Here is a 22,500-nt window from a genome sequence, read left to right as displayed (position 1 = left end):
GAAACCTACCCCATCTGTGTGTGTAAATATGAAACCTACCCCATCTGTGTGTGTAAATGTGTGTAAATATGAAACCTACCCCATCTGTGTGTGTAAATGTGTGTAAATATGAAACCTACCCCATCTGTGTGTGTAAATATGAAACCTACCCCATCTGTGTGTGTAAATGTGTGTAAATATGAAACCTACCCCATCTGTGTGTGTAAATGTGTGTAAATATGAAACCTACCCCATCTGTGTGTGTAAATATGAAACCTACCCCATCTGCATGTGTGTAAATGTGTGTAAATATGAAACCTACCCCATCTGCATGTGTGTAAATGTGTGTAAATATGAAACCTACCCCATCTCTGAAAAAGCTCTTCGCCCTCTTTGGCCGTCTCCTGCAGAGAGGGAGAGAGAGAAAAACAGAGAGAAAGGGGGGGAAAATAGAGAGAGAAAAAGAGAGAGAAAGGGGGGGGGAAATAGAGAGAGAAAAAGAGAGAGAAAAGGGGGGGAAATAGAGAGAGAAAAAGATGGAGAGAGAGTGGGGGAAATAGAGAGAGAAAAAGAGAGAGAAAGGGGGGGGAAATAGAGAGAGAAAAAGAGAGAGAAAAGGGGGGGAAATAGAGAGAGAAAAAGATGGAGAGAGAGTGGGGGAAATAGAGAGAGAAAAAGAGAGAGAAAGGGGGGGAAAATAGAGAGAAAAAGAGAGAGAAAGGGGGGGAAATAGAGAGAGAAAAAGAGAGAGAAAAGGGGGGGAAATAGAGAGAGAAAAAGATGGAGAGAGAGTGGGGGAAATAGAGAGAGAAAAAGAGAGAGAAAGGGGGGGAAAATAGAGAGAGAAAAAGAGAGAGAAAGGGGGGGGAAATTGAGAGAGAAAAAGATAGAGAGAGAAAGGGGGGGGAAATAGAGAGAGAAAAAGAGAGAGAAAAGGGGGGGAAATAGAGAGAGAAAAAGATGGAGAGAGAGTGGGGGAAATAGAGAGAGAAAAAGATGGAGAGAGAGTGGGGGAAATAGAGAGAGAAAAAGAGAGAGAAAGGGGGGGGAAATAGAGAGAGAAAAAGAGAGAGAAAGGGGGGGGAAATAGAGAGAGAAAAAGATGGAGAGAGAGTGGGGGAAATAGAGAGAGAAAAAGAGAGAGAAAGGGGGGGAAAATAGAGAGAGAAAAAGAGAGAGAAAGGGGGGGAAATAGAGAGAGAAAAAGAGAGAGAAAGGGGGGGGAAATAGAGAGAGAAAAAGAGAGAGAAAGGGGGGGGGAATAGAGAGAGAAAAAGATGGAGAGAGAGTGGGGGAAATAGAGAGAGAAAAAGAGAGAGAAGGGGGGGGAAATAGAGAGAGAAAAAGAGAGAGAAAGGGGGGGAAATAGAGAGAGAAAAAGATGGAGAGAGAGTGGGAAAGGAAGGGAGAGAGGAAGAGAGGAAAATAGACTTAAACTGTAAAATAAACCCAAACAGAACAGAACCGCAATCTCTGATTTTATTTATTAGAGTGATCATATTTGATTTTATGACGTTGCATGACTTGGATGCTGTATGTTTGTATGTGTGTGTGTGTGATGTTTACTTACTCATCACTAAACATGTTCAGACCATCGTCGCATGACTTGGAGCGTGGTGCCGTGACAGCCAACATATAAGACGAGCGGCGACTGGACTTCACACCTAAACATGAGGATTAGAAAGAGTGTGTGAACGGCAGTGTGTGTGTGTGCGTGTGTCTGTGTCTGTGTGTGTGTGTGTCTGTGTGTGTGTGCGTGTGTATGTGTGTGTGTCTGTCTGTCTGTGTGTGTGTGTGCGTGTGTGTCTGTGTGTGTAGAGGTATGTGTGTGTGTGTGTGTGTGTGTGTAGAGGTATGTGTGTGTGTGTGTGTGTGTGTATAGAGGTATGTGTGTGTGTGTGTGTGTGTGTGTGTGTAGAGGTATGTGTGTGTGTGTGTGTGTGTGTGTGTATAGAGGTATGTGTGTGTGTGTGTGTGTGTGTGTGTATAGAGGTATGTGTGTGTGTGTGTGTGTGTGCGTGTGTGACTGTGTGTGTAGAGGTATGTGTGTGTGTGTGTGTGTGTGTGTGTGTGTGTGTGTGTGTGTGGTAGAGTCCTAACTCACTGTAGTGGTGGGAGAGGTGGAGCTTGTGGGAAAGAAGGGAAGGGGTGGGGGCGGGGTTTCTGGACTCTGTGTGGGTGTGGCTAGACACCGGGGTGGAGTCAACACCCCCACTGGACACTACAGAGGAGGCGGAGACTAGCCGGGCCCGAAGATCAACGGAGGGACTTGTGGGTTCATCTGGGGAGGAGAGGAGGAGGAGAGGAGGAGAGGAGGAGGAGATGAGAGGAGGAGAGGAGGAGAGAAGAGGAGAGGAGGAGAGGAGAGGAGAGGAGGAGGAGATTAGAGGAGGAGAGGAGGAGAGAAGAGGAGGAGGAGATGAGAGGAGAGGAGGAGAGAAGAGGAGAGGAGGAGAGGAGGAGAGAAGAGGAGAGGAGGAGAGAAGAGGAGGAGAGAAGAGGAGAAGAGGAGGAGAGGAGGAGAGAAGAGGAGGAGAGAAGAGGAGAGGAGGAGAGGAGGAGAGAAGAGGAGGAGAGAAGAGAAGGAGAGGAGGAGAGGAGAAGAGGAGGAGAGGAGAGAAGAGGAGAGGAGGAGAAGAGAGGAGGAGATAAGAGGAGGAGGAGATGAGAGGAGGAGAGAAGAGAAGAGGAGGAGAGAGGAGGAGAAGAGGAGAAGAGGAGAGGAGGAGAGAAGAGAAGAGGAGGAGAGAGGAGGAGAGGAGAGGAGGAGGAGAGTAGGAGAGGAGAGGAGGAGAGAAGAGGAGGAGGAGGAGGAGAGAAGGAGAGAAGAGGAGGAGGAGATGAGAGGAGAGGAGGAGAGATAAGGAGGAGAGGAGGAGAGAAGAGGAGAGGAGGAGAGAAGAGGAGGAGAGAGGAGGAGAGGAGAGGAGAGAAGAGGAAAAGAGGAGAAGAGAGGAAAAGAAGAGAGGAGAAGAGAGGAGGAGAGAAGAGAGGAGGAGAAAGGAGAAAAAAGGAGAAGAGAGGAGAAGAGGAGAGGAGAAGAGGAGAGGAGAAGAGAGGAGGAGAGAGGAGAAGAAGAGAGGAGAGGAGAAGAGGAGAGGAGAAGAGAGGAGAGGAGAAGAGAGGAGGAGAGGAGAAGAGAGGAGAACAAGAGAGGAGAAGAGGAGAGGAGAGGAGAAGAGAGGAGAGGAGAGGAGAAGAGAGGAGAGGAGAAGAGAGGAGGAGAGGAGAAGAGAGGAGAACAAGAGAGGAGAAGAGAAGAGGAGAGGAGAAGAGAGGAGAGGAGAAGAGAGGAGGAGAGGAGGAGAGGAGAAGAGAGGAGAACAAGAGAGGAGAAGAGGAGAGGAGAGGAGAAGAGAGGAGAGGAGAAGAGAGGAGGAGAGGAGAAGAGAGGAGAACAAGAGAGGAGAAGAGAGGAGGAGAGGAGAAGAGAGGAGGAGAGGAGAAGAGAGGAGGAGAGGAGGAGAGGAGAAGAGAGGAGGAGAGGAGAAGAGGAGAAGAGAGGAGGAGAGGAGAAGAGAGGAGGAGAGGAGGGGAGGAGAAGAGAGGAGAAGAGAGGAGGAGAGGAGAAGAAGAGAAGAGAGGAGAACAAGAGGGGTTTAACTGGTTTCACTATGTGTTGTTGTATCTACCTCCTTACCATTCTGCAGATTCTTATCTTGTTTAATAATTACGTAATTCTAAATATCTGATGTTTTATTTATTGGTTTGTTTGTTTTATTATATTTTTTCTTCTTTTTCTTTTTCTCTATTATTGTGTTTACACCACTCGAGCTGTTTAGATTTTATTTTAAGAGCACATTGTCAACAGTCATATTGGCGGGTGCACAACATGCAAAACATTACAAATTACACAATTAGGCTACAATGGGAAACATAATTATAATAAAGATATTACGAAATACATCTCACAATGCATTTGCAAATTGGTAATGACGGTTAAAAGTGATTAGGTGAGAGCCCAGCTGAAGACGCACTGTCACAAGATATAAGCAACTCCTCTGCAGGATAAACGTTGTTTTATTCAGTCATTCGAAAAATATTAGGGTAAAGTGTTGCTTTTTCCAGCCTATGTTTTCGATGGTAACGCATTGTCAGTCAATAGTGACAGTTACTTACTGCGTATAACTGTCTTGTCGTTGACGGACACCATAGTGAAGTTAGTTTCACTTTGCCAATGAGTTCAAATAATAGAGGAGTGCAAATGCGTGAAGGCTATGCTAGGTTTTAGTAAAGCAAAAAAAGGTTTAGTTGAATGACTGTTCCATACGGTCTCGCGAGTGAGCCACAGGGGGTCGTCACTACCACTTGGGGGGGCAAATTCTCACTATATTTTTCTGAAAGCTACATATCTCTGACGTATAAAATGGTATGATAGCAAGTTGGATCTTGTACTTCTGACGTCAAAAACGTATGTGTTATATGTGTTATAACGTATGTGTCTGACGTCAAAAACGTATGTGTTATATGGGTATGGGTTATATTACAGCTAGCAAGCAAACTATGTTACTCAGCTTCAGTTAGCTATCTTGCTGAGAACATAACCTGTCAGAGATCTCGACAAACATGCATAGTAAAATGTAGGTTAACATGACAACACAGGTTTTATCCGAATGACACACAGGAAAATTAAATAGCCTTGCCAATTAACTAAATCACACATTCTACTTGCTAGATACTCCTTAGCATGGCTAATAACTGCTTAGCGACAAAATAATACTTACAGCATGCGGTTGTGATGACCTTACGGTCGGAACAGCCCCTCGTTTCAGTAACAGCAGCTTAGCAAATCCTGCTTAACTGTCCAAGGTTATGAAAACTGCCTTCGGTGAAATGTGTCGAATTAATAACGGAGTGTCGAACTTTGCAGGGATCTTCTGGTAGAAAAACATTATCCATGCCCCTCGAACTTTTGAATCCTTGAGAAGACTATGGAAAGTCTCAGCTTTCTTTGTAGCCTAAGTTTCAGCCTGGAACACTGCATTTACGACCGTGGCTCATTTCCGATGTCCTTGAAGAACTGTCTGCTTTATAATTCCTGTGGAAGTAACGAGCAGGCAGCTAAACTAGTGTTTGTCTCATCTTCGCTCTCCATTCATGTTCCTGGGCTCAGAGCAGCAGTGGGCTGGTCTGTATGTAAATTTTGAGGCGTGACAAATGTACAGGCCAGAGCCAAATAAGGTACCACCTGCAAGTTTGCGTAAACTCGCAGCTTCGTTGGGATTCGCCCGTTTTATGGCGGGAGTTTCGAATTGTGAGATTTGCATAGGAAGGAGGTGTCGGTGGGGTTTTGAAGTTCTCTGTATGTCCATTTCACCCACTGAACTATTGCTATTCATCTATGACGAGGTAAACTCGGTTTTGCATTCTATGACCCCTTTAATGGACACCACACTGATTTCCCTCGAGTGGTAATATTTGTCTTTGAAATTATGTATGGTTTACAGAAATGGGAACTACGATGTATAGATGAGAGGAGCGAAGTGTGCGTTGCGCAGCACAGGCGGCCAAGCAAGGGCTCCTTATCCTCCGCAAACTCAACAACGACAGTTTCCAAGTTGACCTAACTTTCAACTCTGCACAGTATCCCATTAACTGCATGACAGTAGGCTATTTACAATATGTTCTGTTAAGTAGAGTTTGTAAACACGTTATCATCAACTTAATGCACGCACAACATTTGTTTGAGCAGGAGAGAGAATAACAATGAATGGATGCAGCAACTACAGAAATTGTAGCCATACTTGCTGCTCTCTTGTACTATCTATGGTTGCTGAGCAGAAGCTGATTTAAGCTAATTCACTAACTCAAGACTTCAAGGCCATCATGGATATAAAACGTTTTTTGAAAATAACGAAAGGATGGAGGGAACATAGCAAAGCTTGGAGTTATTTCAGATGGGCTACAACAAGGTAGGCAAAATTATGGTGCTTAAAACCTTAGCGCAGCTGGCTGATGTTAAAGCGCACGCTATGTTTAAAGCCATACACAACGGTAAATTGGAACAAAACTAAAGGTAACTTTAGCCTTTATAGGGCTGTATAAAGTTGTCCAAATTAATAGGTCATAATTATAATAAATAATAATAATAATAATAAAGCTTTATTTGTATAGCACCTTTCATACACAGAATGCAGCTCAAAGTGCTTTACATTTGAAGCATGTAACACAATAGTAGTCAGTCAGTCATTATCAATCACTTTTCTTTGCTGTTTATGATATGCTCAGCAACATATCAAAAATATAGAAAATGACGTCATAAGACTGGCAGCCTTAACCCTCTTACCCCCCACAAGCACGCCATATGGCAACTGTGGCAAGGAAAAACTCCCATATTCCAGGAAGAAACCTTGAGCAGAACCTGACTTAATAGGGGGAGCCCATCTGCTTCTGGCTGGCTGCGCCCTCCAATAGTAGCAGATGTAGAATAATCTGAAAATGTAGTCTACAGGATAAGATGAGTTAACTAAAAGCTTTCCTGTACAGGTATGTTTTCAGATCTTTTTTAAAAATATTTACTGAACTCGCCTGCTTGATGTACAGAGGCAGGGTGTTCCATAGTTTGGGGGCATAATGGATAAACGCAGCTTCTCCACTTTGTTTGTGGAGCACTTTGGGTACGATTAAAAGATTAGAATTGGATGATCTAAGTTTCCTTTGTGGTTGATAAGATATTAAAAGCTCAGAGATATATGAAGGTGCTATGCCATTCAGAGCTTTGTAAGTAATTAACATAACCTTAAAATCAATTCTATAGGAAATAGGGAGCCAGTGCAGTTCAGCCAACACAGGGGTGATGTGTTCTCTCTTCTTAGTCTTAGTTAAAAGTCTAGCCGCAGAGTTCTGTATGAGTGCCAATTTCTTTAGATGTTTTTTGGGAAGACCAGTGAAAAGTGCATTGCAGTAGTCTAACCTGCTAGTGATAAAGGCGTGAATTAGTTTTTCTGCATCTTGTTGAGTTAAAAAGGGCCGCACTTTGGCAATGTTTCTCAAGTGGAAATAGGCTGTCTGAGTAACTTTACTGATATGGGGCTTAAAACTTAACTCTGCATCTAAGATGACACCGAGGCTTGTTACTTTTGGTTTGACCTGGTGTGCCAAGTTCCCCAGATTACTAAGAATAATATCTCGCTTTAGTTTTGGTCCAACCAGAAGTACCTCTGTTTTGTCATCATTTAGTTTCAAAAAGTTTTTGCTCATCCACTGATTAATGGAGGTTAGGCATGCAGTGAGGGAGCAAAGGCCATCTGGGTTAGTTGGCTCAACAGAAAGATACAATTGGGTATCATCTGCGTAGCTGTGGAAGTTTACATTATGTTGACTTATGACGTTTCCCAATGGAAGCATATATAGAGAAAATAGCAGGGGACCAAGGCAGCTCCCCTGGGCCACACCAAAAAGCAAGTCATGTTTTTCAGATACATGATCTCCTAGACTGATATAAAAATCTCTGCCAGTAATGTAGGTTTGAAACCAGTTTAGAGCATTATCAGAGAGACCCACCCACTTCGCAAGGCGGTGAATTAGGATGCTATGATCAATGGTGTCAAATGCCGCACTCAAATCCAGAAGAATAAGGATTGAGACTTTGTTTGAGTCGGTAGCTAGTCTGAGATCATTGACTATTTTTACTAGAGCCGTTTCTGTGCTGTGATTTGATCTAAAACCTGATTGGAATTTTTCAAGGATACTGTTTTCGTTGAGGAAGGTATTTAACTGATTACAAACAACTTTTTCAAGTACTTTGCTCAAAAACGATAGATTTGATATAGGCCTGTAGTTGCTCAGATTGGTATGGTCAAGATTTGACTTTTTAAGTAAAGGTTTCACAACAGCGGTTTTAAAAGCAGTTGGAAATATACCTGTTTCTAATGAGGTATTTATTACCTTGAGAAAAAAGGGAGCTAAGCCATCATATACTTTTTTGAGGAATGTAGTAGGGATTGGATCTAAAACACATGTTGAGGAGCCGGTTTGAGTTATAATTTTACCAAGCTCAGATTGAGTAATAGTGCTAAAGGACCTTAATTTTGGGGGGCTGTTTTTGGGTGTACTATCAAACATATTACTTGTGTTACCAATAGCCTCCCTTATAGAAATGACTTTGTTTTTGAAGAAGTCTGCAAATTCTTCGCATCTTAGAGAGGATGCCTGACTGAGTGTATCAAAAGGTGTTTGATGCAATAGCCTATCAATGGTAGAGAACAACACCCTAGAGTTTCCACTGTTTTCAGCAATTACCTTAGAGAAGTGGTTCCTCCTCTCATTCCGAATAGCTCTATTATAATTTGCAATTTTTTCTTTTAGAATGGCACGGTGAACCTGTAACTTAGTTTTTCTCCATGTTCTCTCAGCTTTCCTACATGATCTTTTTAGATCATGGATATTTTCGTTCATCCAAGGTGTCAGTTTGCTACAGGGCCTTTTTTTAGTCTTTAAGGGTGCCACTCTGTCAAGCAGAGCGCCTAATTCACGATTGAGAGCCTCTACCATTTGATCAATGGGATGATGTAAAATATCTAAATTTATGGAGTCTATAAGAGCTATGAACTGCTGTTCTGCTCTAATGTCCAAGAGTCGCGATTTGATTGCAATTTCGGGATGAATTTTTGGAGTATGTAGTACAATATTAAAAGATACACAATGATGATCAGACATATTTATATCATTTACTGATAAGTCTGTGACTTCTATCCCTCTGGAAATGACTAGATCGAGGGTGTTGCCAAGGTTGTGGGTGGGTCCTGTAACATGCTGCTTTAGCTCTAAACTGTCCAACACATTAAGGAACTTACTGGCTTTAGCATCAGTTGTCTTATTGACATGAATATTGAAGTCGCCATTTACAATTATCCGATCATAGCTAGTGATGATGAGCGACATAAGTTCAGAAAACTGGTCGAGAAAGCCAGTCCATAGTTTAGGAGGGCGGTATAAGGTTAATAGAAGTACAGCTGGGTCAGCCTTCAGAGTGAGGGCAATATACTCAAAGGAAGCGAATTCGCCAAAGTTGACTCGTGTGCAACTATATTTGTTTGAGAGAATGGAGGCAATTCCACCACCTCGTTTGCCTTGTCTAATTGAGTGGAAGAAATTATAATTTGGGGGACAAGTCTCAACAAGAACAGCTTCGCTGTCTGAAGTCAGCCAGGTTTCAACAAGAAACAGAAAATCCAATTTTTTTTCACTAATAAAATCATTGATTGCAAAGGTTTTGGTAGTAAGTGCACCTATATTTAGTAAACCCATGTTAGCTGAAAATGCCTCTGGCTTTTGAGGAATATGCTGAGGTATGGAAAGAATATTTGTTAGGTTTCTAGTTTTAAATTTGTCTTTTCTTTTTACTATACGTTGGGTAGAAATCAACGTTGGAATAGAACTATAAGCATAAGTCATGCTATTGCATGAAGCAGCTTGATCTATGGTAGTAGTATTGTATGTTACCCTGCAGAAAACATTCTCAGACTCATCCACATGTATAATGCCATTCGAATCAATACCTGGGGGGCGTGAATCTGTAATATTTTCTACAGAATGTCAATGTCTCAGTGTGGACGCTATGTTGTCAGAGAGTAGCCTGGCTCCATGTTGGTTTGGGTGGAGACCATCACGCTTCAGCATACTGGGCCTCTCCCAGAACAAGCCCCAGTTGTTGACATAGGGGATGCTTAGGGAAGCGCAGTAGCGTTTGAGCCAGGTGTGGAGATCGAACAGTCTGGACCATCATAATTAGGCGTTATTGTAGTAAAGATATTGCATGTAGATGTTGTACTATATAGGCTACTAAATTTTTAGGTCACCAATGCACGAACAAAACCGGGAAATGGACAAATATTATCAAGGCTTTGAATGTTTCCGTCTGTGCACGGGGGTGTCTGTAGATTGGTGTGCAACGCATTTATTCATGCAGGCCTGTGGTCATGCATGCGCCCTTAAAATAGCATCTGCATTTGTGCCACAGACTTTAGACCAGGGAGTTCCAGAGGGGTATTTCACAAAGGCAGAATTAAGACATCCAAGATAAGTGATAAAGCGAGGTTTGACATAGCGTTGTCTGGTCATCCTAGCTCAACTCATTTCACTAACGCCAATCCAGGATCAGTAGGAGCGACTATGTCAAGCCAGGTGTAAGTAGTTCTCGTTTCTGCCCCAAAGAACTCACGGTTGGAATAAAAAAGACGTGGAAAATAGAGTCATTCACACAAAGTGAACAGCCGCTTTTGATATAGACAGTAAAGTTGTCCTTTTTGGAATGGGGAATCATGGCTATTTCTGTAAAACAGCAGGAGTAGGCGTGGTAGACCAACTGAATGCAAATTTACGTATGCACCCACGTGTGAGTGCTTTCTTGTCTCGACACGCAACGTCATTAAAAAAAAGCGCTTGCCACTGCAAAGATGCACATAGTATGATATACCTTTATATTATAGTTGAAAACACCTTTGAAAACTTGCCCCTCCACTTCCAATCAACTACAGTAGGCTATTAATCAAACGTCTGTCAACAAAAGAAGCAAACAACAAGTACCTAGGCCTATGTTAATAATTATAAGGCTATCACAATTAAAATAATAATCATATGGTAGTAGGCAGACAGTTCGGTTTGTTTTGCGAGCAAATACATTTAGCAAATAGTATATAAATGGAATAAAGCTCCTTAAAAATTAGCATGGAGATCTGATTTGAATGACACCTAGCTGAACCAATAAGACAACATAATTATCATTAGAATTAACTTAGCTTGGCTGTTAGCCTGGTCTGGACCAGGCTAGGTGCAGAGAATAAATCCCCATGGTAACTTATGTGCCATCTCTTTTGTGAAACCAAGTCAAGGCTAAATTCATCCAGGATAACCAAAAAATCCCAGCTTAATCCCTTATCTAGGTTTTGTGAAATACCCCTCTGGTCTGTGGCGGAATTGTTTTCTGAAACTGCAAAATATCAACAGTGAACGTTTGCGCCGGAACACCCCCCGTCTTTTCGCTGAACCGCCCCCGTGGGCGCAATCGAATTCCCTAATTTACAGGCACGTACCTGTGGAGGGAAAATTCCAATATGCGCTGACTGCAAAATAGGAAAGACAAAAGCGCGAGTATACAAAGTCAATTGCGCTGGGACGCAAGATAGAGCCCATTATGTGATTTTGCTCTTCATTGTGGTTGATAAAATTCAGGATTTATGTGCAAAAAAAAGCTAATTTGAATTTTCAGAGCAACATGTTACGGCAATACCTGAATGCAGACCTTATTGATCATTGCTATTCTACCTTCCTTACTTTCAATTGCGAGTTGAAATGAATGTTAAATGATGACATACATAGGTCTGCCGTGCAAATGTTTTTTTAAATTGTAGCTGAAACAAGTACAAAGGATCTTTAATCTATTCATTGAATTCATCATCGTCAGAACAGGAGCACAGAGGATGCCATGAGGATTCACTCTGCCCTGTCCCACCTTGACAATAGCAACACCTATGTGAGAATGCTGTTCATTAACTTCAGCTCAGCGTTCAACACCATCATCCCCTCCAAACTGATCACCAAACTGTGAACTGGGCATCAATACCTCCCTCTGTAACTGGATTCTGGACTTCCTAACCAACAGACCTCAGTCTGTTAGGTTAGATAACTGCACCTCCTCAACCATCACCCTAAACACCGGCGTACCACAGGGATGTGTGCTGAGCCCTCTCATCTACTCCCTCTTTACCTACGACTGCACACCTGTACATAGCTCTAACACCATTGTCAAGTTTGCAGATGACAATACGGTGATTGGGCTCGCAACGATGAGACGGCCTACAGGGAGGAGGTCCAGCACCTAACATCATGGTGCACTGATAACTACCTGGCTCTCAACACCAAGAAGACCAAAGAGCTCATTGTGGACTTCAGGAAGTCTAAAGCTAGCACACACGTACCCATTCTCATCAACAGGACTGAGGTGGAGCGTGTCACCAGCTTCAAGTTTCTGGGTGTCCACATCTCTGAGGACCTCTCTTGGACCCTCAACACCTCTACCCTGATCAAAAAGGCTCACCAGCGTCTCTTCTTTCTGAGGTCCATCTGTCTCCTCAGATCCTGGTGAACGTCTACCTTTCGAAAGCATCCTCACCAACTGTGTTTGGTATGGCAACTGCTCTCCACGACCGGTAAGCACTGCAGAGGGTAGTGAAAACTGCCCAACGCATCACCGGTTCCTCACTCCCCTCCATCGAGGCCATCCAGGGAAAGCGATGCTTGTGTAAGGCGCGCATCATCAAAGTGTGTTCTCACCCCAACCACAGACTGTTCACCCCACTCCCCTCCAGGAGGCGCTACAGGTCTCTCCGCACCCAAACCAGCAGGTTCAGAGGAAGCTTCTTTCCTGCTGCTGTCACCTACTGAACTCTAGCTCTGCACCCTACTGAACTCTAGCTCTGCATCCTACTGAACTCCAGCTCTGCATCCCGGTGACATCCAACAAACTAAGCCCCCATCACCCCCTGCCCCGCCCCCGCCTGATGCCTCCTTGCCTGTGCCTGTTGAGGTGTCCACGACCATGGCAACCTTGACAGGGACAACAAGGAGACGGACATCCCCCAGCCCCCCCATAGCACTAGTTTTGGTCACGTTAACAACATAGCACTAGTTTTGGTCATGTTAACAACATAGCACTAGTTTTGGTCATGTTAACATATAGTTGTTATCAGATGTCAGATTTAGCTTACACAGAGGTCTACCTACCACTGTCAAAATCTGGCATGGAGAATGCACAGAAAAAAATACTTTTATGTTAAATATCAGATTCTCTGTTGCATAAGCAGATATCCAATGACATCATCTATGTGCAAATATACAGATATCCTATGGCATCATCTTGCATCTCTCATCATCATCTTGCATCTTTTTTCTTTTTTTTGTGTATGTGACTGTATGTGTGTGTGTGGATAAGGTTAGGGTTAATGTGTGTGTGTGTGTGTGTGTCTTACCAATGAATGGAATGGTTGCCAGGCTGTCATCCTGTTGAGTCCCAGCGTTCCGCTGTTGGGGGGTGGAGTCACTGCTGTTGGAATGGGCGTGGCCAGCTGGTTGGAGGGCGGGGCCAGTGTTCTGGGCATGCTCAGTGCTGGGGAGGGGTCCAAGGCTGTTGGCAGGATCTGATAGGCTGAGAGAGTCCAGCATGTAGTTGGGGGGGAGGTGCAAGGAATGGAGCGCTTTACGTCCACCAAGGGGCTTCTGTCTTAGCACCACTTCCTGTTGTTGCTCCGCCTCTTTCTGTCTCAGCTCCACTTCCTGTAGTTGCTCCGCCTCTTTCTGTCTCAGCTCCACTTCCTGTTGTTGCTCCGCCTCCTTCTCAACTGCCTGCATCTGGTTGGTCAGCAGGTGGATCCGTCCCTCACTGGGCACAGTGTCTGATTGGTCGACGGTTTCAGGGTCTTCTGTGTGGGAGGAGCTCCACGCGAGAGCGTCAAAGTGGGGGGAGTCTCGGAATGAGTGGGTGTGCTGCAGGATCCGCCCAGTCTTGTGGTAGAAGGAGGGACTGTAGCTACGGTAACCCTCACACTCCTCCCCCTCAGAGCGACGCCGCACCTGAGGGGCGGGCCTTCGGGGTCGGGGTGTGTGGTCAGGAGTCGGCTGGGGGAGTGTTTCTGCCGTGTGTTGCGGAGTGCACTGCATTAGAGGGGAGTGGTGTGTGTGTTGCGGAGTGCACTGCATTAGAGGGGAGTGGTGTGTGTGTTGCGGAGTGTGTGAGGAGGAACACTCCGCTGTGTGTTGGGCTGAGTACGGAGGAGTGTGTTCACAGCTATCTGCTGGAACTTTAGGAGGTCTTTGACCATGTGCATGCTGGGGTACGTGTTGGGGTGTGTGTTGGGGTGCGTGTTGGGGTGCGTGTTGGGGTGCGTGTTGGGGTGTGTGTTGGGGTGCGTGTTGGGGTGTGTGTTGGGTTCTTTGCACATAGGAGTGCCCAGGTGTCTGTTCGTAGTGATGGGGCATGTGTTGGGGGGGGTGTCCAGAATGTTGAGGTGTGTGTTGTTGTGCGTGTTGGTGTGTGTGATGTGGTGTGTGTTGTGGTGTGTGTTGTGGTGTGTGAGATTGTTGTGTTGTTCGTCTGTGGGCGGGACTAACAAGACTCCTGGGCGGAGCCTGTCTGTCTGGTCTGTCCAATGAGAGAGGCTCCAGTGAAGGGGCGGGGCGTGCAACCAGGAGGGACTCTGAGCGTGAGCGGACAGGCCACACCCCCTGCTGCCTCCAGTGGGCGGGGCTTACTGAATGCAGCAACCAATCAGCCTCCTGGGAGCTACTGTAGCCCCTCCCCCTGCCCTCCCCCAGCCTGTCCTGAGAGGCGCTGCGCCGGTGAGGGGGGGGGCGTCTGGGTGCTGGGGGGGTGCGGGGGGGCAGGTAGGATGACTGGGAGTGTGTGCGTGTGTAAGGCAAGCATGAGTGTGTGTGTGTTTGTGAGTGTGTGTAGTACCAGTCACTCAGTGCTTGAGCTGTATGAGAACTGCGACTGGGCGATGCGGGCGACAGATGGTTGCCGTGGTGATGGTGGGCGTGGCCCCCAAAGGAGAAAGAGCGTCCTCTGGGCCCCTCCCCGTCTGTCCAGTTATCCGGCGGGGAGGCGGGGCTTAGCCAGCGGCCCCTCCTCTCCTGAGAGTGTGTGTGAGGTGTGAGCGAAAGTGTGTCAGGCCGGTTGGTGTGTGTGTGAGGCGTGTTGGTGTGTGTATGAGGCGTGTTGGTGTGTGTGTGAAGCGAGTGGGTGTGTGTGTGCGTCAGCCCCCACCCATCTTGCTGCTTCTGACCCATGTGGGCAGGTTCATGGGGGTGGTTATAAGGTGCAGGCGGGGCTGGGATATGCTGAGCTCCTCCAGAGTACAAAACAGTTCCTCTGGAGTAGGAAAGAGCATCCTGAGAGTACGCCTATGAGAGATGGAGAGAGAGAAGGGGAGAGAGAGAGGGAAAAGGGGAGAGAGAGAGATGGAGGGAGAGAGAAAGAGAGATGGAGAGAGAGAAGGGGAGAGAGAGAGAGATGGAGAGAGAGATGGAGGGAGAGAGAGAGAAAGGGAGAAGGGAAGAGAGAGAGGGAGAGAACATGTTAAGATTTCAGGCACCAGAACAGCTACCAGTCTAATTGTTACACACCAACCCAACACCTTACCCCCAAGCCAAACACATTACCCCACAAGCCCAATACCTTACCTACCGGCCCAACACTTTAACTACCGGCCCAACACTTTAACTACCGGCCCATCACCTTATCTACCGGCCCAACACCTTACCCACAAGCCTAAAGCCAGACTGACCAGTCTGGCTAAACCTCTCTAAGACTGAACTACTGTTTTTTTCCACTGATCTTCTCTCTCCCTTGCACCTAGGGCAAAAGGGCAACCTGAGGTAGTCACATCTAGGCGCCAGCAGGAGATAGATAAACTCATCAAGGAGAGGAGGCAGCTTAAGGGGCATGCTTTGGGGGCAGCCGTGGCCTACTGGTTATTATGGGGCAGCCGTGGCCTACTGGTTAGCGCTTCGGACCTGTAACTGGAGGGTTGCCGGTTCGAACCCCGACCACTAGGCACGGCTGAAGTGCCCTTGAGCAAGGCACCTAACCCCTCACTGCTCCCCGAGCGCCGCTGTTGATGCACCAAGTACACCACAGGGTGGCAACAACTCGAGATCATCTCCCCACTTGCTTTTACAATGGCAATGGAGGTCATCATTAGGGCCTCAAAACGAGTAGTGGGTGGGGAGAAGTTGCAGGGAGGGCCATGCCTCCCCCCGATTAGGGCTTTCATGGACGACATGACAACCTTGACGTCAACCGTTCCATGCACCAACAGGTTGCTGGATAAGTTAAATAGTAATCTCTGCAATGGGCCAGAATGAAGGTGAAGCCAAGTAAGTCTATGAGTCTCACAATTGTTAAAGGGAAGGTAATAGATAAGAAGTTTGCTATAAATAAAGAGGTGATTCCCACAGTTCTGGAGAAACCAGTGAAGAGTCTGGGAAGGTGGTATGATGCAAGCCTTGGTGATATATCACAGGTTGAAGACTTGAGACAGGTCACTAGGCAAGGTATTGCAAAAATTGACAAGTCAGGGCTGCCAGGTAAGCTCAAGCTGTGGTGTTTGCAGTTTGGTTTATTGCCTCGGCTAATGTGGCCATTGACAGTTTATGAAGTTCCTCTGTCAAAGGTAGAGAGGTTGGAAAAAATGATCAACTCCTTTGTCAGAAAATGGGTCGGAGTCCCACACTGCTTAAGCAGTGTAGCCTTGTATGGGAAGGGCATTGTAGAGTTGCCAATATCTAATCTGACAAAGGAATTTAAGTGTGCTATGGCTAGATTGGAAAGGACTCTTACTCAGTCCAAAGACCCAGTGGTGAGGAAAGTTGCACCCACAGTTAATGCAGGGAGGAAGTGGAACCCAGAGCAGGCAGTTAAGCAAGCTCAGTCAGCATTGAGGCATAGGGATATAATGGGCCATGTGCAGCACGGGCGGGGGGGTCTAGGGGTGGCTGCAAGTAAACCCTTGTGGAGTAAGGCTTCTGCAGGAGAAAAGAGGAAAATGGTAGTGGAGGAAATGCATAGACAGGAGGAGGCTGTAAGATGTACTAAGGCAGTGTCACAGGCAAAACAAGGGCAGTGGGTGAACTGGGAAGGGGTGGAAAAAAGACGGATTAAATGGAAAGATCTATGGGGCATGGAAGCTGGTAAGATCAGATTTATGTTAGATGCTACATATGATGTGCTCCCATCTCCCAAGAATTTAAGTCAATGGTTTGGTGAGGATGATAAATGCATACTTTGCTCGTGTGTGGGCAGCCTCCACCATATCCTATCAGGGTGCAAGGTAAGTCTCACCCAGGGGCAGTATACGTGGCGTCATAACCAGGTATTGAAATGTGTGGCAGTGGCAATTGAAGATAAAAGGAGAGAAGTCAATTCACTAGCAGCTAGTAAAGGGGTTAGGCAAATTAACTTTGTACGTCAGGGGGATAAACCTCGTTCTGCGAAGGCCAGGTGTAAAACTGGCCAGTTGGAAAATGGAGCGGGCTGGGAAATGAAGGTTGATCTTGGAACACGGTCTCCACGTTTCTTAATGCTGCATCCAAAGTGAACTTTCTTAACACGGTCTCCACGTTTCTTAATGCTGCATCCAAAGTGAACTTTCTTAACACGGTCTCCACGTTTCTTAATGCTGCATCCAAAGTGATTGCTGTATCTGCACCCACTTGCTTAAGTGCTCTCATGAAGGCCTCTCGGCCACCTCGCTCCATCAAGGGATGGGAGGTTTACAGTCAACAATGACCAATATGACCCAATAGGAGGTTCACAGTCAAAATGACCAATATGACCCAATGGGAGGTTCACAATCAAAAATGACCAATACCTCAAACATTTGGTCCTATTTTAGGATTCATCATCTTGCCCTGTATGAATCTGCTAAGAAAAGGGAACCTACATCAATAGCTGGCAACCTGGCAACAGCTGTATGCCAGCCTGCAATCGATAACATGTTTCAGCAAAAAAGAAAATGGACAAATTCAGATGACTGATCAAAATATATGGACAAACTAATCACGGAATGATAGTTACAGACAGCCAACAGTTCACAACCGTGTCTGATGTTGGCTTTCAGTTAGTCATGGCTGCAGCTGAACTATGGTATGAACTGAAAACCGAGAAATTTTACCGTACAGCCAAACTAAATGAAATCCACGATAAGGTTGTGCTCAAGATCAAAGCCCTTATTAAGCCAGAGAATGCTGGCTTTCCACTGTCCTTTACCACTGATTGTTGGTCAGGATCGACAAAGTCACTGATGAGCCTAACACAGAGGCAGACAGAGTACACAGCTTCATTACTTGAGTAAAAGTACAGATACCCTTTGCTAAATTTTACTCAAGTACTAAAGTACAACAAGTACACAAGTACAACAGTCAGATGTCTACTTAAGTAAAAGTACTGAAGTACTTGTTTTTACTTGTTTTTAAGAGTATCAAGAGTACAAGAGTAGCCTACATTTTCTAAATATTGCATTACTACTGCCACAGTGCTTACATTTATGTACAGAAACGTCCTACATGGAGTTATGAAAAATGTAAATATTAATACCTTGGAGAATGTAAAAGGAATTGAAAGTAAAATCAAATCATTTTCATCTTTTTTTACCATGTTGCCAGGGATGGGCAGTATTTCTAATACATGTATTTAAAATACGTATTTCAAATACAAAATATTTTGTAATTGAAACACTTGAAGCGAAAACTATCATTAACTTGTTCAGAAAATTTAAATAATCTGGCGAGGTGGGGCCACAGGTTGGCACATTCCTGGGATGGACCTGCTGCATCTTCATCCATTGTTTCGTCCATGGTTTCGTCTCTTATCTAAATCTGACCATGGAGTTGACTTTGGCGGAAAGCTGAAGGTGATTGCTGATAGGCTGTCCCGATCAGTGGCGCCTGCACAATCCAATCACGTTTGAGAGGGAAACAACAAATTGAGGGTTTCCGAGATTTTTCTTTTTTCCTTTTTTTTTAGAAGAAGTAACGGGTACTCACGGTTATGGATAGAAATGTACTGGAGTAAAGAGTACAATATTTGCCTCTCAAATGTACTTGAGTAAAGTCATGAGTACTCCCCAAAAATGATACTTGAGTAAAGTACAGATCCCTCAAAATTGTACTCAAGTACTGTACTCAAGTACTGTACTGAAGTAAATGTACTCTTTTACTGTCCAGCTCTGGCCTAACAAGTGGTTCAGAAAGCAAGTTGTATTAAAAACAAAGGTAATGCAGAAAGCAAGTTGTATTAAAAACAAAGGTAATGCAGGGATCCCACACCGGTGATTATACCAGGGAGACATTCCTGGACATGCTCCAAGATTGGGAAATCACCACAGAACGTGTAGCTCTTGTCCTTCGGGATAATGGCGCAAACACGGTTAAGGGGTTGAGGCTGGCTGAGCTTCCAGATCTCACAGCTCACACTCTGCAACTGGTGGTTAATGAAGGCCTGGCAAGTCAAAGTGACGTCATTGCCACAGTGAAGAAATGTGTCAATCATTTCCAGCACTCTATCTTTCCCATAATGCTCAGCAGTGGGAAATTGTGATCTTTCCCATAATGCTGTGCAGTGGGAGATTGTGATCTTTCCCATAATGCTCAGCAGTGGAAGATTGTGATCTTTCCCATAATGCTGTGCAGTGGGGGATTGTGATCTTTCCCATAATGCTCAGCACTGGGAGATTGTGTCCTCTATTTTGTGTCCCTTAACTCCGATTGAAGAGGTGTGTGTGTGTGTGTGTGTGTGTGAGTGACACTTGAGGTGGGCAGCAATGTTTCCTCTGCATCTGGCATCGTCCCCTGTGTCAGTGTGCTCACAATGCTTCTCCGAGATGATGGGCCCTCAACAGGGAACCAGAACCCTCAGGGGAGTGATGAGGCTCTCAGCAAACAGTTTTCCAAACTGGAGTAGGCAAAATCTGTGGTTCTGACATGTCTTTTGATTCCATGTTGCAAAAGTCATGCATTCTCCTGTGCTTCTACATTAACCAAGGCCAAAGAATGGCTAAAAGTGGAGGTGGAAGGTGATTTAGAGCCAAGTGCAGCAGAGAGAGGTGGAGTAGAGAGAGGTGGAGTAGAGAGTAGGTGGAGTAGAGCCTAGTGCAGCAGAGAGAGGTGGAGTAGAGAGAGGTGGAGTAGAGAGAGGTGAAGTAGAGAGAGGTGGAGTAGAGAGTAGGTGGAGTAGAGAGTAGGTGGAGTAGAGAGTAGGTGGAGTAGAGAGAGGTGGAGTAGAGAGTAGGTGGAGTAGAGCCTAGTGCAGCAGAGAGAGGTGGAGTAGAGAGAGGTGAAGTAGAGAGAGGTGGAGTAGAGAGTAGGTGGAGTAGAGAGAGGTGGAGTAGAGAGTAGGTGGAGTAGAGAGAGGTGGAGTAGAGAGAGGTGAAGTAGAGAGTAGGTGGAGTAGAGAGTAGGTGGAGTAGAGAGAGGTGGAGTAGAGAGAGGTGAAGTAGAGAGAGGTGAAGTAGAGAGAGGTGGAGTAGAGAGTAGGTGGAGTAGAGAGAGGTGGAGTAGAGAGAGGTGGCGTAGAGAGTAGGTGGAGTAGAGCCTAGTGCAGCAGAGAGAGGTGCAGCAGAGAGTAGGTGGAGTAGAGCCTAGTGCAGCAGAGAGTAGGTGGAGTAGAGCCTAGTGCAGCAGAGAGAGGTGGAGTAGAGAGAGGTGGAGTGGAGCCTAGTGCAGCAGAGAGAGGTGCAGCAGAGAGTAGGTGGAGTGGAGCCTAGTGCAGCAGAGAGAGGTGCAGCAGAGAGAGGTGCAGCAGAGAGTAGGTGGAGTAGAGCCTAGTGCAGCAGAGAGAGGTGCAGCAGAGAGTAGGTGGAGTAGAGAGAGGTGGAGTAGAGCCTAGTGCAGCAGAGAGAGGTGCAGCAGAGAGTAGGTGGAGTAGAGCCTAGTGCAGCAGAGAGAGGTGGAGTAGAGAGAGGTGTAGTAGAGCCTAGTGCAGCAGAGAGAGGTGCAGCAGAGAGTAGGTGGAGTGGAGGCTAGTGCAGCAGAGAGAGGTGCAGCAGAGAGTAGGTGTAGTAGAGCCTAGTGCAGCAGAGAGAGGTGCAGCAGAGAGAGGTGCAGCAGAGAGTAGGTGTAGTAGAGCCTAGTGCAGCAGAGAGAGGTGCAGCAGATAGTAGGTGGAGTAGAGCCTAATGCAGCAGAGAGAGGTGCAGCAGAGAGTAGGTGGAGTAGAGAGAGGTGGAGTAGAGCCTAGTGCAGCAGAGAGTAGGTGGAGTAGAGCCTAGTGCAGCAGAGAGAGGTGCAGCAGAGAGAGGTGGAGTAGAGAGAGGTGGAGTAGAGAGAGGTGGCGTAGAGAGTAGGTGGAGTAGAGCCTAGTGCAGCAGAGAGAGGTGCAGCAGAGAGTAGGTGGAGTAGAGCCTAGTGCAGCAGAGAGTAGGTCGAGTAGAGCCTAGTGCAGCAGAGAGAGGTGGAGTAGAGAGAGGTGGAGTGGAGCCTAGTGCAGCAGAGAGTAGGTGGAGTGGAGCCTAGTGCAGCAGAGAGAGGTGCAGCAGAGAGAGGTGCAGCAGAGAGTAGGTGGAGTAGAGCCTAGTGCAGCAGAGAGAGGTGCAGCAGAGAGTAGGTGGAGTAGAGAGAGGTGGAGTAGAGCCTAGTGCAGCAGAGAGAGGTGCAGCAGAGAGAGGTGCAGCAGAGAGTAGGTGGAGTAGAGAGAGGTGGAGTAGAGCCTAGTGCAGCAGAGAGAGGTGCAGCAGAGAGTAGGTGGAGTGGAGGCTAGTGCAGCAGAGAGTAGGTGGAGTAGAGAGAGGTGGAGTGGAGCCTAGTGCAGCAGAGAGTAGGTGGAGTAGAGGCTAGTGCAGCAGAGAGAGGTGCAGCAGAGAGTAGGTGTAGTAGAGCCTAGTGCAGCAGAGAGTAGGTGGAGTAGAGGCTAGTGCAGCAGAGAGAGGTGCAGCAGAGAGTAGGTGTAGTAGAGCCTAGTGCAGCAGAGAGAGGTGCAGCAGAGAGTAGGTGTAGTAGAGAGAGGTGGAGTAGAGCCTAGTGCAGCAGAGAGAGGTGCAGCAGAGAGAGGTGCAGCAGAGAGTAGGTGGAGTAGAGCCTAGTGCAGCAGATAGTAGGTGTAGTAGAGCCTAGTGCAGCAGAGAGTAGGTGGAGTGGAGCCTAGTGCAGCAGAGAGAGGTGCAGCAGAGAGTAGGTGTAGTAGAGCCTAGTGCAGCAGAGAGAGGTGCAGCAGAGAGAGGTGGAGTAGAGCCTAGTGCAGCAGAGAGAGGTGCAGCAGAGAGAGGTGCAGCAGAGAGAGGTGGAGTAGAGCCTAGTGCAGCAGAGAGAGGTGCTGCAGAGAGTAGGTGGAGTAGAGCCTAGTGCAGCAGAGAGAGGTGCTGCAGAGAGTAGGTGGAGTAGAGCCTAGTGCAGCAGAGAGAGGTGCAGCAGAGAGTAGGTGGAGTAGAGAGAGGTGGAGTAGAGAGAGGTGGAGTAGAGAGTAGGTGGAGTAGAGAGAGGTGCAGCAGAGAGTAGGTGGAGTGGAGCCTAGTGCAGCAGAGAGTAGGTGGAGTAGAGCAGCAAGCTGAGGCGGGGGGGGGGGGGGGGGCACTGCACAAGAACAAACCCCTCGTTTTCAAAGCAAACCTTTGAAAATGAACTACATGAATACCTCGAGCCAACATGAGACACCAACATGAGACTCCAACATGAGACCCACTTCAAGCTTCTTGCTGCAAAAGCAAGGAAGTTCCTATGTGCCCCACCCTCTTCGGTGCCAAGTGAGCGTGTGCTCAGTGAGGTCCCTGCTATCTATGAAAAAAACTATTTTTTCGTTCATTTATGTACAGGGAGTGATTTTATTTATTCAATCAATTAATTCGTATGTGTTTAACTTATATATTTTTTTTAAAAATCCCTGCACATTTTGAATTGAGTTCACTATCAAGAGCTCTTTTGAATTGAGATCACTATAGAGAGCTCTTTTGGTCCTTTGAATTGAGTTCACTATGGAGAGCTCTTTTGAATTGAGTTCACTATGGAGAGCTCTTTTGGTCCTTTGAATTGAGTTCA

At 46.2% G+C, this 22,500-nt stretch overlaps 1 protein-coding gene across 1 annotated transcript in view; it reads right to left on the bottom strand.

Annotated features, from left to right (window-relative positions):
- Positions 1-22,500, bottom strand: part of LOC121699803 (rho GTPase-activating protein 23-like) — a gene marked incomplete at its 3' end in the record, with an annotated part of 122,733 nt that overhangs the window by 37,128 nt on the left and 63,105 nt on the right. The window contains exons 7-11 of the mRNA XM_042082237.1: positions 13,706-14,877; positions 12,948-13,666; positions 2,084-2,260; positions 1,550-1,643; positions 344-383 (exon numbers count right to left, since the gene is read on the bottom strand). Coding sequence (XP_041938171.1) covers positions 344-383; positions 1,550-1,643; positions 2,084-2,260; positions 12,948-13,666; positions 13,706-14,877 — 2,202 coding nt within the window. The remainder of the gene's footprint in view (positions 1-343; positions 384-1,549; positions 1,644-2,083; positions 2,261-12,947; positions 13,667-13,705; positions 14,878-22,500) is intronic.

Source organism: Alosa sapidissima, chromosome 24, assembly GCF_018492685.1.
Source record: "Alosa sapidissima isolate fAloSap1 chromosome 24, fAloSap1.pri, whole genome shotgun sequence".
Lineage (NCBI taxonomy): Eukaryota > Metazoa > Chordata > Actinopteri > Clupeiformes > Clupeidae > Alosa > Alosa sapidissima.
The sequence above is the reverse complement of the archived record's forward strand: the minus strand, read 5'-3'. Positions and strand labels throughout refer to the sequence as shown.